The 15590-nt window shown below is 39.8% G+C and overlaps 1 protein-coding gene across 6 annotated transcripts in view; it reads right to left on the reverse strand.

Moving 5' to 3' along the window:
- The window catches only part of LOC126292313 (uncharacterized), a 61651-nt gene extending 47002 nt beyond the window's left edge, over positions 1 to 14649 (reverse strand). For 4 of the 6 annotated variants that reach the window (XR_007552095.1, XR_007552093.1, XM_049986244.1 and 1 more), the window contains exon 1: positions 13468 to 13699. Coding sequence is in view for 3 of the 6 variants with exons in the window: in XM_049986244.1 (XP_049842201.1) it covers positions 13468 to 13557 (90 nt within the window). In the remaining 3 variants the exon portion in view is untranslated. Of the gene's footprint in view, positions 1 to 13467; positions 13700 to 14100; positions 14262 to 14536 lie in introns of those variants that run through there. The other 2 variants (XR_007552097.1, XM_049986245.1) reach the window with 2 other exon arrangements.
- Between the last annotated feature and the right edge of the window lie 941 nt (positions 14650 to 15590).

The following is a 15590-nucleotide window of genomic DNA, read 5'->3' on the forward strand; positions in this document are numbered from 1 at the left end:
GCTTGAACGTGGTAGGGAAACTAGAAAATCTGAAAAGGGAAACGCAAAGGCTCGATCTAGATATAGTAGGGGTCAGTGAAGTGAAGTGGAAGGAAGACAAGGATTTCTGGTCAGATGAGTATCGGGTAATATCAACAGCAGCAGAAAATGGTATAACAGGTGTAGGATTCATTATGAATAGGAAGGTAGGACAGAGGGTGTGTTACTGTGAACAGTTCAGTGACCGGGTTGTTCTAATCAGAATCGACAGCAGACCAACACCGACAACGATAGTTCAGGTATACATGCCGACGTCGCAAGCTGAAGATGAACACATAGAGAAAGTGTATGAGGATATTGAAAGGGTAATGCAGTATGTAAAGGGGGATGAAAATCTAATAGTCATGGGCAACTGGAATGTAGTTGTAGGGGAATGAGTAGAAGAAAAGGTTACAGGAGAATATGGGCTTGGAACAAGGAATGAAAGAGGAGAAAGACTAATTGAGTTCTGTAACAAGTTTCAGCTAGTAATAGCGAATACCCTGTTCAAGAATCACATGAGGAGGACGTATACCTGGAAAAGGTCAGGAGATACGGAAAGATTTCAATTAGATTACACCATGGTCAGACAGACATTCCGAAATCAGATACTGGATTGTAAGGTGTACCCAGGAGCAGATATAGACTCAGATCACAATATAGCAGTGATGAAGAGTAGGCTGAAGTTCAAGACATTAGTCAGGAAGAATCAATACGCAAAGAAGTGGGATACGGAAGTTCTAAGTAATGACAAGATACGTTTGAAGTTCTCTAATGCTATAGATACAGCAATAAGGAATAGCGCAGTAGGCAACACAGTTGAAGAGGAAAGGACATCTCTAAAAAAGGGAAGGAAAACATAGGTACAAAGAAGGTAGCTGCGAAGAAACCATGGGTAACAGAAGAAATACTTCAGTTGATTGATGAAAGGAGGAAGTACAAACATGTTCCAAGAAAATCAGGAATACAGAAATACAAGTCGCTGAGGAATGAAATAAATAGGAAGTGTAGGGAAGCTAAGACGAAATGGCTGCAGGAAAAATGTGAAGACATCGAAAAAGATATGATGGTCAGAAGGACAGACTCAGCATACAGGAAAGTCAAAACAACCTTTGGTGACATTAAAAGTAACGGTGGTAACATTAAGAGTGCAACGGGAATTCCACTGTTAAATGCAGAGGAGACAGCAGATAGGAGGAAAGAATACATTGAAAGCCTCTATGAGAGTGAAGATTAGTCTGATGTGATAGAAGAAGAAACAGGAGTCGATTTAGAAGAGATAGGGGATCCAGTATTAGAATCAGAATTAAAAAGAGCTTTGGAGGACTTACGGTCAAATAAAGCAGAAGGGGTAGATAACATTCCATCAGAATTTCTAAAATAATTAGGGGAAGTGGCAACAAAACGACTATTCATGTTGGTGTGTAGAATATATGAGTCTGGTGACATACCATCTGACTTTCGGAAAAGCATCATCCACACAATTCCGAAGACGGCAAGAGCTGACAAGTGTGAGAATTATCGCACAATCAGCTTAGCAGCTCATGCATTGAAGCTGCTTACAAGAATAATATACAGAAGAATGGAAAAGAAAATTGAGAATGCGCTAGGTGACGATCAGTTTGGCTTTAGAAAAAGTAAAGGCACGAGAGAGGCAATTCTGACGTTACGGCTAATAATGGAAGCAAGGCTAAAGAAAAATCAAGACATGTTCATAGGATTTGTCGACCTAGAAAAAGCGTTCGCCAATATAAAATGGTGCAAGCTGTTTGAGATTCTGAAAAAAGTAGGGGTAAGCTATAGGGAGAGACGGGTCATATACAATATGTACAACAACCAAGAGTGAATAATAAGAGTGGACGATCAAGAACGAAGTGCTCGTATTAAGAAGGGAGTAAGACAGAGCTGTAGCCTTTTGCCCCTACTCTTCAATCTGTACATCGAGGAAGCAATGATGGAAATAAAAGAAAGGTTCAGGAGTGGATTTAAAATACAAGGTGAAAGGATATCAATGATATGATTCGCTGATGACATTGCTATCCTGAGTGAAAGTGAAGAAGGATTAAATGATCTGCTGAACGGAATGAACTGTCTAATGAGTACACAGTATGGTTTGAGAGTAAATTGGAAAAAGACGAAGGTAATGAGAAGTAGAAGAAATGAGAACAGCGACCAACTTAACATCAGGATTGATGGTCATGAAGTCAATGAAGTTAAGGAATTCTGCTACCTAGGCAAAAAAATAACCAATGACATACGGAGCAAGGAGGACATCAATAGCAGACTCGCTATGGCAAAAAAGGCATTTCTGGCCAAGAGAAGTCTACTAATATCAAATACCGGCCTTAATTTGAGGAAGAAATTTCTGAGGATGTATGTCTGGAGTACAGCATTGTATGGTAGTGAAACATGGACTGGGAAAACCATAACAGAAGAGAATCGAAGCATTTGAGATGTGGTGCTATAGATGAATGTTGAAAATTAGGTGGACTGATAAAGTAAGGAATGAGGAGGTTCTACGCAGAATTGGAGAGGAAAGGAATATGTGGAAAACACTGATAAGGAGAAGGGACAGGATGATAGGACATCTGCTAAGGCATGAGGGAATGACTTCAATGGTGCTAGAGGGAGCTGTTGAGGGCAAAAACCGTAGAGGAAGACAGGGATTGGAATACGTCAAGCAAATAATTGAGGACGTAGGTTGCAAGTGATACTCTGAGATGAAGAGGTTAGCACAGGAAAGGAATTCGTGGCAGGCCGCATCAAACCAGTCAGTAGATTGATGACCAAAAAAAAAAGTCCATAGCACAATGATGAGAGTTTCTTTGATAAGTTGTTTATATGTGTGTCCCATTTTAAATTTTGTTGGACCCATAGACCCAAAAATTTTGTTGCATTTACATTTTCAATTTTATCATTATTTAACTTTACTTGGATAGTTTTTTGACTGGATGTGGGAATTAGATGGAAGTTGATACATACAGTTTTCCCTCTATTAACAATTAGGCCATTTTTGTTAAACCACTCAGAAAGTTTTTCGTAGAGTTATCAGATATTGTCTGAAGGGATTCAGGGCTAGATCCAGTCAGCACTATGCTTGTATCATCAGCAAAGAGGATAGTTATTTCGGGGGTCATACGTTCAACAATATCATCTATGTAAATGAGTAAAAGTAATGGCCCTAGAACAGAACCATGGGGAACACTATATCTTATTGTTCTTTCCTCCAAGAGGAAAACTGTGTTATTTATTTTATTCTGTACGTTAATATCGTATTGAAGTGATACCTTCCATCTGTGGATTTGTAGGTAAGAGCATAGCCAGTTGTGAGCCACACCTCTTATTCCTCTTCTTTCCAATTTAGCAAGCAGTATTTTATGATCTAGTACGTCAAAGGCTTTAGAGAGATCTAAGAAGATACCTGCAGCTATATTATGTTGGTCAATTGATTTCAGTATGTGGTCCAACAGTTCAAAAATTGCTGTCTGGGTGGATAAAGATTTACTAAAACCATGTTGTTGAATGCTGATTGGTGCGTGGTTTTTTATGAAATTTATAAGCCTGTCATAAAAAAGTTTTTCCAGGATTTTTGAAAAGATGCTTAATATGGAGAATGGTCTATGATTGGATACTAAATCAGGGGAACCTTTCTTCAGTAATGGTGAGACTTTAGCTATTTTGAGAGCATCTGGAAAAATGCCAGTTTTTAATGATTGGTTGTAGATGGTTGATAATGGCTTTACTATATGGGGAGCACACACCTTTAATATGAGGTCAGGTACTTCATCATAACCACTAGAGATTTTATTGCGTAACAATTTTATTATGTTCATAATTTCATCAGGGCATTAGTGCTGTTTGACGTATTGGTGGAATTGAAGAACGATACCTTGCAGTTTGCCTGAATGAGATCTTCTACTAGTGAGGTGAAATATTCATTGAACTTGTTTACAACTGTGTATGGATCTGTGATCTTAGAGTCATTAAGTGTCAGAGAAATGTTTTCCTTTTTAGGTGTTGAACTACAAGTTTCTTTTTTTATAACTTTCCACATAGGTTTCATTTTGTTTGAAGAGTTTCTTATGAAATTGTCATTCCATAAAAGTTTTGCCTGTCTAATCACTCTAAGATAAGTTTTTTTCTAGGCTTTACAATAGTCAGAAAATTCTTTAGTGACTATGTATTTTTTGGAGCAGTATTGGAGAAATCTGTTTCTCTCACTAGAAATTTTGATTCCTTTTGTTGCCCACGACTTTCTATTTTGATTGCTTGAAGGTTTTGTTTCAAATGGAAATGCTGTATTAAAGTAATAAAGGAAGCTGTTACGGAAGCTTAAGAACATGTTATCAACAGTTGTTTGCATGTAAACACTGTCCCAATTTTCCTTTGCTAATAGGAAGTTAAAAATCATAATATTGCCATCTGAAAAGTTTCTTCTTTGAAATACTTTTTTGAGACTGATTTTACTATTTTCCATGTCAACGCTCAGTAGCTGAGCATCATGGTCACTGTATCCCATGCTCAGTACTTCACCAGTGAATTTGTAACAAGTATCAGTTATGAAGATTTGATCAATTATTGAATCAGTATGCTCTGTTGATCTTGTTGGAGAGTGTATTGTGGGGATCATATTAAAGGATTTGGTCATGTTTAACAAATCAAATTTAGCATTACTGTTTTTTGATAAATCAATGTTAAAATCACCACAAAGTATTATTCTCATATTTAATGAACTGACACTATTCAGCAGAACTTCTAATTTGGTCATAAAATTTGGAATGTTATTACTTGGTGCTCTGTATACATTTATAATTATATAGTTTAGTTCAGGCAGCTTAACCATAGAAAGCTCAAATTCCTTATCTTCAGATAATGCAATCTGTTCATTTAGGCCTACCTCACTGAATTTTATCTGGTCCTTTACAAATATAGCAGTACCGCCATGTGTGGAGAAATTCCTACAATAGAAGCTTGTTAATGAGTACCTTGGAATAGAGGTTGACCGAATTTCTTCTTTAGACAGCCAGTGTTCGGTAATACATATTACATCTGGATTTATTTGAGACTGAAGTAACACTTCCAGCATTTGAATCTTATTTCTGAATGACTGGACATTATGTTGTAATACAAGAAATGATGGACTTCGTGACTTTTCAGTTAAGGGTTTAATTAATTTCCTTTTCTAAAGGTATTTCTGACACAGCACTTCCCTAAAAAATTGGCCGAGATTTTATTTTTGTGTGTGGCTTCTTGCACGCAATTTTCAGTAGCAGAGATGGTTTTGAGTGGTTGACACAGTTCTGCTTCCATCAAAGCTTCTGTTTTTGGCCTAAACCATTTTGTAATTTGTGGTTGTTTGGTGATCTTGATACTTGGGGCTGATTTCTTCAGGATATGATTTCAGAATTTTTCTACTATTTGATCTTTTCCTAACATAGTTAAATGTAGTCCATGAGCTGTATGGAATCTTCTTCCTAAATTGTATGTATCAATGATCTCTACGTTATGAAATGTAGAACATATTTCTGATATCAGTTTGTTTGCAATGCAAATTTCTTGGTTGACACGGGACCAGGAAGGTAAATCATAACGTTGAGGAATGTTAACAACAAGTACATTTGTATGTAATAGGTTGTTTAAGCATTCCTTCATTTCTTTTGCAAACCCTTTTGTTTCATTCCTATATATATCGTTTGAACCACCTAGAAGCACGACAAAATCACAATTACTTAAGTGAGATACATCAGTAGAGTTTGTTAGTTTATTTACCTCACAAAACTGTGCTCATGGCTTCACAAAACCTGTTACCATTAAATTACATTTATCTTTCAATAGTGCTGAAATTCCACGTCCATGACTGTCACCAAGCACACAAATTTTTTTGTTCATCACAGTTTTGGGGCTAGAAGGTTTTGAAACGTGTTTTTGCTTTGTAGATATATTCTGTTTTTGCACATTCGGTAACCTTCTTTGATAACTATGAACCTGTGTTAACTTTGCGGCCTTGGGAGCAAATTTATTGTATGCAGCAGAAGTTTGTTTTTCACAATGACCATCGTTTTGTAGTAGGATATTGAATTTGTTTCTTTGAGCTATTACTGAAGAAGAAACACTATTTACAATATCTGCACACTTTATTTTACATGGTCTCTGTTGTGTAGGTTCCACATTTTGCTTAATAACAGGCTTTTCTTTCAGATGGTGCACGATTTGATCTTTTGTATAGACCTACCATTTTTTGGAGCACGGCAGGAGAATTTATTACTAAAGACGACAAAATGATTGCGCTATGGTTAGCGTTACTGGTACACCCAGAATGTGTTGGAAAACTTGAAATGGTGACGGAATCATCGATTACTGTGTACACTTTATCTCTGTCGAATTCACTTACGCCCTGCTCGGCGATTTTTAGTTTTCCATGAGTCTATCAGCTAACACTGTTTTATGCCCAGGATCTGCGCACAATTTCTTGCAATGAATTAATAGTTTCAACTAGTTTTGCTTTGTCAGGATGGACTTCACATGTTACACACTTACATTTTGATTTGGATGATTTTTCACTGCAGGTTTTTTGTGTGGCACTAGACTTGAAACTTTGCGAAGCACTTTTGTTGATCATCTTCTTGCTATTGATGCCGGATAACATTTGAAAATTCAAAATAACTGGAGGCACAAATTCACTAAACTTCTCAATCACCGCCATCTTGAATGTGTGTTTAAACAACCATCATCAAACCTCAAAGGTCTTCCTCAATGCAGAAAGTCACAATGTCAAAACAATCCTCCTCTTGCCTTGCTCTGTTCTATGGCATTATCCCCATTTAATGCACAAATATTTCTGGCTACCTCTGCTGCTTTTCATCTCTCCACTGGAATCAAACAGAAGAATATGTTGCAAATGTTCCGATTCCATGACTCGGCACTCCACAGCTCCATTCACTATCTCCAAAGACAAAATGACAATACGAAAACTCAAATAGCAACAGTTAACTAAAAGTAAGAAAATAACAAACAATAAATAAACCCATAGCAACAGGAATATCAACATGAAACACAAAAACACTATGCAGCAACTTAATATTTATGAGCACTAACTCTCATCTGCGTGCGCATGTGAGTGCGCGTGCGTGCGCGTGCATCATTTGTGGGTACCTACATGTCTCAATAATAAAACTGCCAAATAGCACTGTTGTCCTAGCTCTGACCATTTTTGAAAAATTCAGGTTTGAAGGTTCAAGGGTGTGTACCAGTCATTAGTCAGCACCTGTTTCCCTATTTCAGAGATCTACTACTTAGTAAGGAGTTAACCTAGAGACTTCAATTTTTTATCACTTAGTTCACATAATGTATGAAATCATTCAGATTTTTTAGAAAAAAAATGTTGAAAAACACTTTCCATGCTGTGCTTTAAATTCATGATCTTTTAAAAATATCATAACTTTCGTAGGGAAACAGTACAGTCTTCAGCTTGTGCACTGTGACCCAACAGTCTTATCGTCAATCTAAACAAAAATGGAAAACATTTCACACTGCAATTAATAGTTCTTACTTTCACTTAAAGATGACTCCACCCAGAAAAAAATGCCAAAATTCACCAACATTATAGTCCTTGGTGGGCATGTAAACATTGAATCTCAATTTTTGTTTGAAATGCTGCACCACACTACAAAAATTACAAGAACTGCACAGACCAGATTTTAAGACTGAAGCAGAATGGCACTTATAGCCCCTCTGATGGCAATGGAGGAACTGTCAAATGCCAAGCCAGAACAACCAGCTTGGAAGCTACACCACCATAAAACTACACCTTTACTCGTGAAGACATGTATGCATGGACATTCCACAAAATAATAGATATTGATTAGTTTTTGTTTCTTCAAAAGAGATCAAATCACGCTAAGGTTTCTTGGAACACAGGTAGAGTACAGTGGAGACAGTTTCACAAACACAATTACATCATGCATTTCTAGCCACTGCCACTAACACTCCTACTTTTAAGTGAACATATTTCGTTTTTGGATGAAGATGTCAGGGAAAACAATGTTATATTCAAGGTAGAAGAGTTTTAAAAAATACTATTTCCTTCTTTATATACAAATTTGTTTATGAAACTGTTCTTTGTAGAATCTGTGTGTCTATATATACCAGTATGCATGTAAAAAATATTAATGTCTTTCATAAATGGTTGCATCTTTGATTTCACTGATGTCTTTGATTTCCATTAACAGAATAATAATATATCACCACATTTGTGCACCCAAGCTGCTCTTTTAATTGGTTCAAATGGCTCTGAGCACTATGGAACTTACTGCTGAGGTCATCAGTCCCCTAGAACTTAGGACAACTTAAACCTAACTAACCTAAGGACATCACACACATCCATGCCCAAGGCAGGATTTGAACCTGCGACCGTAGCTGCCGTGCGGCCTTTTTTTAATTGTTTACATTAAAAACACATAACAGTGAAATACAAAATATACATTAAAAAATAATAACTGTTCTCAGCTCTCATTTTTGTACAGTTTTGACCTACATGTGTACCACATAAATGTTAGGAAAAAAATTTCAAGAAGCACAAATGGTTTTTATTTTTGAATCCCATGTAGTGTTGAATGTGGATGGTATGTGTAAGTGATATTTTATTCTTTGCCAATGAAGAGAGAGAGTTAGACATTCTTCTCTGAGCTAAGATTGCTACCAAGAATGGAAACATTTTAGCAAAAAATCAAGCTGAGATTCAATTGTCTGCCTGTATGCCCATGACTTTGAAGTTTGTCGAACTGGACTTTTTCCCAATTGAGTCATCTTTAATTGAAAATAAGATTTGTAGATTGTATTGTGAAATACTTTCCGTTGTTTATACTGAATATTAGTACTAAAGAAGTACAATGTATAAGCTGAGGTCTGAAATGTGTGCCTGTAAAGTTACGATTTTAAAATCATATAGCAGAGATGCTGGATCACAGATAGGTATAACAAAAAAAAGTCACAAAAGAAGCTTTCGGCCAACAAGGCCTTTGTCAAAAATAGACCCCCCCCCCCCCCTTACACACACACAAGTGGAACTTACACACACATGACCACAGTCTGGCAGCTGAAGCCACACTACGAGCAGCAGCAGTGCATGTTGGGAGAGGCAACTGGGTGAGGGTAAGAAGTAGGCTGTGGTGGGGAGGGATAGCAGGGTAGGAGTGGGAGATGATGAAAAGCTGCTGGGAAGCATGCAGATATGAGGTGGAGAGAGGGTAGGGCAACTAGGTGCAGTTGGGAGGTTAGAAGGAGAGCAGGGGAGAGGTGAGGCAGCAAAAAAGGAGAGAAGTCAAAAGTTCATTGGTGGAATAGAGGGCTGTGTAGTGCTGGAATGGGAACAGGGAAGGCACTGATGGGTAAGAACAACGACTAATGAAGGTAGAGGCCAGGATGTTCTAGGAACATAGGATACATTGCAGGGAAAGCTCCCACCCGCGCAATTCAGAAAAGCTGATGTTGGTTGGAAGGACACAGGCTGTGAAGCAGCCGCTGAAATGAAGAATGTCATGCAGAGCAGCATGCTCAGCAACAGGGTGGTTCAGTTGGTTCTTGATCACAGGTAGTCAGTGGCCATTCATGCAGACAGCTTGTTGGTTGTCATGCACACATAGAATGCAGCACAGTGGATGCAACTTAGCTTGTAGATTGCGACTGGTTTCACAGGTAGCCCTACTGTTTATGGGATAGGTGATGTTTGTGAGTGGACTGGAATAGGTGAAGGTAGGAGGATGTATGGGGCAGGTCTTGCATCTAGGTCTATTACAGGGATATGAGCCATGTGGTAATGGTTTGGGAGCAGGGGTTGCATAGGGATGGACGAGTATATTGTGTAGATTAAGTGGCCGGTGGAATACTAGTGTGGGGGGAAGGGGAGGGGAAGGATAGTGGGCAGGACATTTCTCATTGCTCCAGTCCTGGGTGGTACTGAGTTACGAAGGGAATGCTCCTCTGCAGCTGGATGGTGAGACTTTGTGAAGTGATGGGTGACTGTAAAAATAAAGCATGAGATATTTGTTTTTGTACAAAGTTGGGAGCATAATTACATTTTGTAAAAGCCTCAGTGAGACCCTCAGTAAATGATGAGAGGGACCGCTCGTCACTGCAAATGCAGTGCCCTTGGGTTGCTTGGCTGTATGGAAGAGAGACTTCTTGGTAAGGAACAGGTGACAGCTGTCTAAGTGGAGGTATTGGTGGTGGCTGGTAGGTTTGATATGGACAGAGGCTGTGATGTAGCCATCTTTGATGTGGAGGTCACCATCTAGGAAGGTGGCTTGTTGGGTTGAGTGGGACCAGGTGAAGCTAATGGGTGAGAAGCTGTTGAGTTTCTGGAGGAATGTGGATAGGATGTCCTCACACTCAATCCAGATCGCAAAGATGTCAGCAATGAATCTAAACCAGGTGAGAGGTTTAGGAGTCTGTGTTTTTAGGAATGATTCCTCTAAATGGTCCATGAATAGGTTGGCATAGGAAGGTGCCATGCAGGTGCCCGTAGCCGTACCCCAGATTTGTTTGTAGGTTATGCCTTCAGAGGAGAAATAATTGTGGGTGAGGATATAGTTGGTCATGGCGACCAGGAAGGAGGTTGCTCGTTTGGAATCCATCAGGTATTGGGAAAGGTAGTGTTCAATAATGGTAAGACCATGATCATTGGGATGTTAGTGTAAAGGGAGTTGGTATCAAGAGTGATGAGCAGGGCACTGTGTGGTAAAGGGATAGGAACTGTGGAGAGTCAGTGGAGGAAATGGTTGGTATCTTTTATATAGGAGGGTGGGTTCAGGGTAATATGCTGAAAGTGTTGGTCTACAAGAGCAGAAATTTTCTCTGTGAGCCCTATGGAGAGTTCTGGGTGGTTGAGTTTATGGCCAGTTATTGTTCCCTACACAATATACTTTTTCATCTCAACACAACACTTGTTCCCAACCCCTTATCTCATGGCTCATCTCTCTTTAACAGACCTAGACTCAAGACCTGTCCCATACATCCTCCCACCACCACTACTCCAGTCCACTCACATACATCAGCTATCCCATCAAAAATAGGGCCTGTGAAACCAGTCGTGATCTACAAGCTAAGCTGCAACCACTGTGCTGCATTCTATGTGTGCATAACAACCAACAAGCTGGCTGTCTGCATGAATGGCCACTGACTAACTGTGGCCAAGAAACAACTGAACCACCATGTTGCTGCACATGCTGCCCAATACAACAGTCTTCATTTCAATAACTGCTTCACAGCCTATGCCATATGGATCCTTCCCACCAACACCAGCTCTTCTGAATTGCACAGGTGGGAACTCTCCCTGCCGTATATCCTACATTCCTGTCACCCTCCTGGCCTTAACCTTGTTAGTCATTGTCCTTACCCATCAGTCTGCAGCTCATGGTCTAGCGGCTAGCGTTGCTGCTTCTGGATCACTGGAGCCCGGGTTCTATTCATAGACAGCTCGGGGATTTTCTCCAGCTGGGGACTGGGTGCTTGTGCTCATTGTAACATCATCATGATCACCACCGTCGCATCATCACCATCATCATCATCATCACCGACATCGCATCATCATCACCAACGTCACATCATCATCGTCATCATCACCGCAATCGCATCATCATCATCATCATCATCACAGCTGTCGCATCATCATCATCATCATCACCGCTGTCGCATCATCATCATCATCATCACCGCCTTCGCATCATCATCATCATCATCACCGCCATCGCATCATCATCATCACCGCCGCCGCATCATCATCATCACCGCCGTCGCATCATCATCATCGCCGTCGCATCATCATCACCGCCGTATCACCATCATCACCGCCGTATCACATCATCACTGCCGTATCATCATCATCACCGCCGTATCATCATCATCACCGCCGTATCATCATCACCATCGTATCACCGTCGTATCATCATCATCATCAACATCATCGTATCATCATCATCATTGTATCATCATCATCATCATCGTATCATCATCATCATCATCATATCATCATCATCATCATCATTGTATCATCATCATCGTATCATCAATTGGGATGTGGCGAAGCCACAAATGCAAAAATTGGGAATTTGTACAGGCTCTGATGACTAAGTTGTTGAGTGCCCCACAAACCATCATCATCGCCATTGTTGTCATCATTGTCATTATCTTATCACTCCCTTCGCTGTTCCTATTCCAGCAATACACAGCTCTCTATTCCACCAGTGCACTTTTTACTTCTATTTCTGCATCCACACCTCTCTTCTGCTCTACATTTAACCTCCTGACTGCACCTAGCTGAACTACCCTCTTTCCACCTCATCCCTGCATGATTCCCAGCAGCACTCCATCGTCCCCCACCCCTACCCTGCTATCCCTCCCCCTCCCTGCCCCAGCCTCCTCCTTATCCCCACCCAGTTGCCTCTCCCAACATGCAATGCTGCTGCTGCTCGTAGTGTGGCTTCAGCTCCAACAGACTGTGATCATTGTGTGTGTGTGTGTGTGTGTGTGTGTGTGTGTGTGTGTGTGAGAGAGAGAGAGAGAGAGAGAGAGAGAGAGAGAGAGAGAGAGAGAGAGAGAGAGACAGAATGTGCACCCATTGTCTATTTCTGACAAAGGCCTTGTTGGCCAAAAGCTTATTTTGTAATTGTCTTTTTGTTGTGCCTATTTGCGACTCAGCATCTCCACTATGTGGTGAATAGCAATATTGCTACATTCCATCCTGTATTTTCTAATGTTTAAAAAAATCAGTAATTTTAAGAACATGGGAAAAAGTGCGTTTTTCAACATTTTTCATAAACAATCTGAATGACTTATCCTATTTTCTATACATTATATAAACTCAGGAGCCTAAGCACTCAATGATTAAAAACTGAGGTCAGTAGGTTAACTCATTACTAAGCAGCAGATCTATGAATACAAGGAATTTGGCATCTATTGACTGGATACACACCTTTCAGCCTTCAAACCCGAAACTGTCAAGAATGGTAAGAGTTAGGGTAGTGCTATTTAATAGTTTTACTATTAAGACATGTAGGTATCTGTGTACTGGCTATGACTAAATGCTGAAATGGTCATCTTATCACTGTGGGAGTTCACAGAGTGATCCACTATGCTTTCATTGATCAGACTAACTGACCTTGGCTTCCCATCCCCATTCAGGTTCATGATCTGTTTCATTAAACGCCATATATTGATAGTCCTAATTGGTATCAGTGCAACTTTCCAGATTTCTGAAGTTAGATGAGGCACTGACTACAAGAATGGAATAACCATGTAGTATCATTAATTTCTGCTAGATTAATAAAGTATTTTCCACAGACAAAAAACCTTAACAAATACTAATCTAAATGGCATTGCATACATCTGATATGTATAAGATGATACAATGTAAATTTAACTCTACAGTGGTTCACATATTGAAATGAAACTTACCAACAGATTGTAGCTATGTAATGACTTGAAACTGGACCCAACCTTTGCCTGTGCAGTTAATTTACTAAAAGCCATTAAAATGTGCAACATGGTGCCAAATGTTTTAGTACAGACTATTCTTATTATATTTTGAGTTGGGATTTTTTAAAATTATTTATACACTGATACAACTATTTTGCTGCATTACACGAGAGAGATCACAAATATACAACTTCACATTTATAAATGACAGGCAGTAGTGTTTAAAAGGACAATGGCTTTTACTGTAAGTAAAAGCTGACAAATACTAACACAAATTCTTTACAGACGAATGGGAAAACAGGTACAAGCCGACCTCGCGAAGGATCAGTTTGGATTCCATAGAAATGTTGGAACACATGAGGCAATACTGACAATACGATTTTCAGTTTTAAATGTCATGCAGTTGACGTAGGACCGTAATATTTGGGACGAGACGAGGTGTAGCTGCATCATTACGCCATAAAACGACGAGAAGTGTTAATTTGTGATAAAATGTAAGGAAAACGTTCCGTTTCTGTCATTTGTTTGCGTATTATCGTAATAGAACGTCACATTGCATGCCTTCCTCTCTAGAATGGTTACAGCTATCGAGTGGAAATTTATTTCACATACCAAAGTATCCGGTTTCTTCATGGTGTACATAATAGAAGCTTCGAAGTCGATGCAATCGACAAGTGCGTCATTTTACTGCTCACGGTTTGGTTATCAGAAATCTCCTATTGAGGTTTTATGTGCAATGCAGTTGGGCTAGGACCATAATATTTCACAAGAAACGAGCTCTAGCAGCAGAATTACACGAGAAAACACGAAAAGTATTAATTTATAATGAAATCTTAAGAAAAAGTTCCGTTTTTGTCATTTGTTTTCGTACTATGTAATACCCGAACATCACATTTCTCTCGGAAATTGTTACAGCTATGGAGTGGAAATTTATGTCATGTACTAAGGCATCCGCTCTTTTCGTTCTGTACAGATTAGAAGCTTCTAAGTCAATGCAGTCGACAAGGACGGCATGTTACAGGTCATGTTTTGGCCATCGAAAACTCACCTATTAGGTACCATGCAGTTGACCTAGGACCGTAATATTACGCAATAGATGAGGATTATGAGCAATAATTACGAAAAAAGGCCACAAGTGCTAATTTGTAGTAAAATGTTACGAAAAATATATGTCTTTGTCATTTGTATATCGACTATCGTAGTGTTCGACCGTTACATATCACGATTTCTCTGAGGACTGGGTGGCGCTATCGAGTGGAAATTTATGTCACGTACAAAGGTGTCTGGTCTCTTCGTTGTGTACAAAATAGGAGCTTCGAAGTCATTGCAACTGATAATTACATCGATTTCGATTAGATGGGCCCTACTTTATGCTGACGACGTGATGCTGGCAGCAGAAAACGAGCTTGATCTGGAGAGCCAAACTCAAAACCGAAATGATCAGTTGGCGCAACACGGTTTGTGCCTTATTTTGAAGAAAACTGAGTACATGACATCAGGCAGACATGAAATGTGTACCTTCAAGATTAATGGTGAAGATCTGTCTCGTGTGAGTAAGTTTATGTACCACGGTTCCACGATTACTGTTGGCGACCGACTCACCAAAGAGGTCAGCACCAGAACTTAGACAGTCTGGATGAAGTGGCGAACAACAGCGGCAGTCACTTGCGACCGCAGGATGAAAGATAATTTAAAATCAAAAACCTATCGAACTGTGATCCGACCAGTCGCCTTGTACGGTTGTGAGTGCTGGCCGACTACAATTGAGACAGAACGGCCCCTAAGTGTAGTGGGAACGAAGATGCTATGGTGGACATCAGGCCTCACTAAGTTAGATCACGTTTCCAATTAGGAAACAGTTTGGTGTTGCTCCGACCCAAGACAAGATGCGTGAGAGTCGTCTTCCATGGTTTGGGCATGATTTACAGGTTGGTGATGGCTCTAGTGCCAAGGTGGGTTACACACTTGAAGTCGTCAGCAGAAGACGCAGAGCAACGTCGGGCTGATACGATTCATAAAGATTTTGAATGCGTCAACATCCACCAAGATGCAGCCAGTGATAGAGCGAAATAGGGACAACAGACCCATGTAACGGACCCACA

This window comes from Schistocerca gregaria, chromosome 9 (assembly GCF_023897955.1).
Source record: "Schistocerca gregaria isolate iqSchGreg1 chromosome 9, iqSchGreg1.2, whole genome shotgun sequence".
Lineage (NCBI taxonomy): Eukaryota > Metazoa > Arthropoda > Insecta > Orthoptera > Acrididae > Schistocerca > Schistocerca gregaria.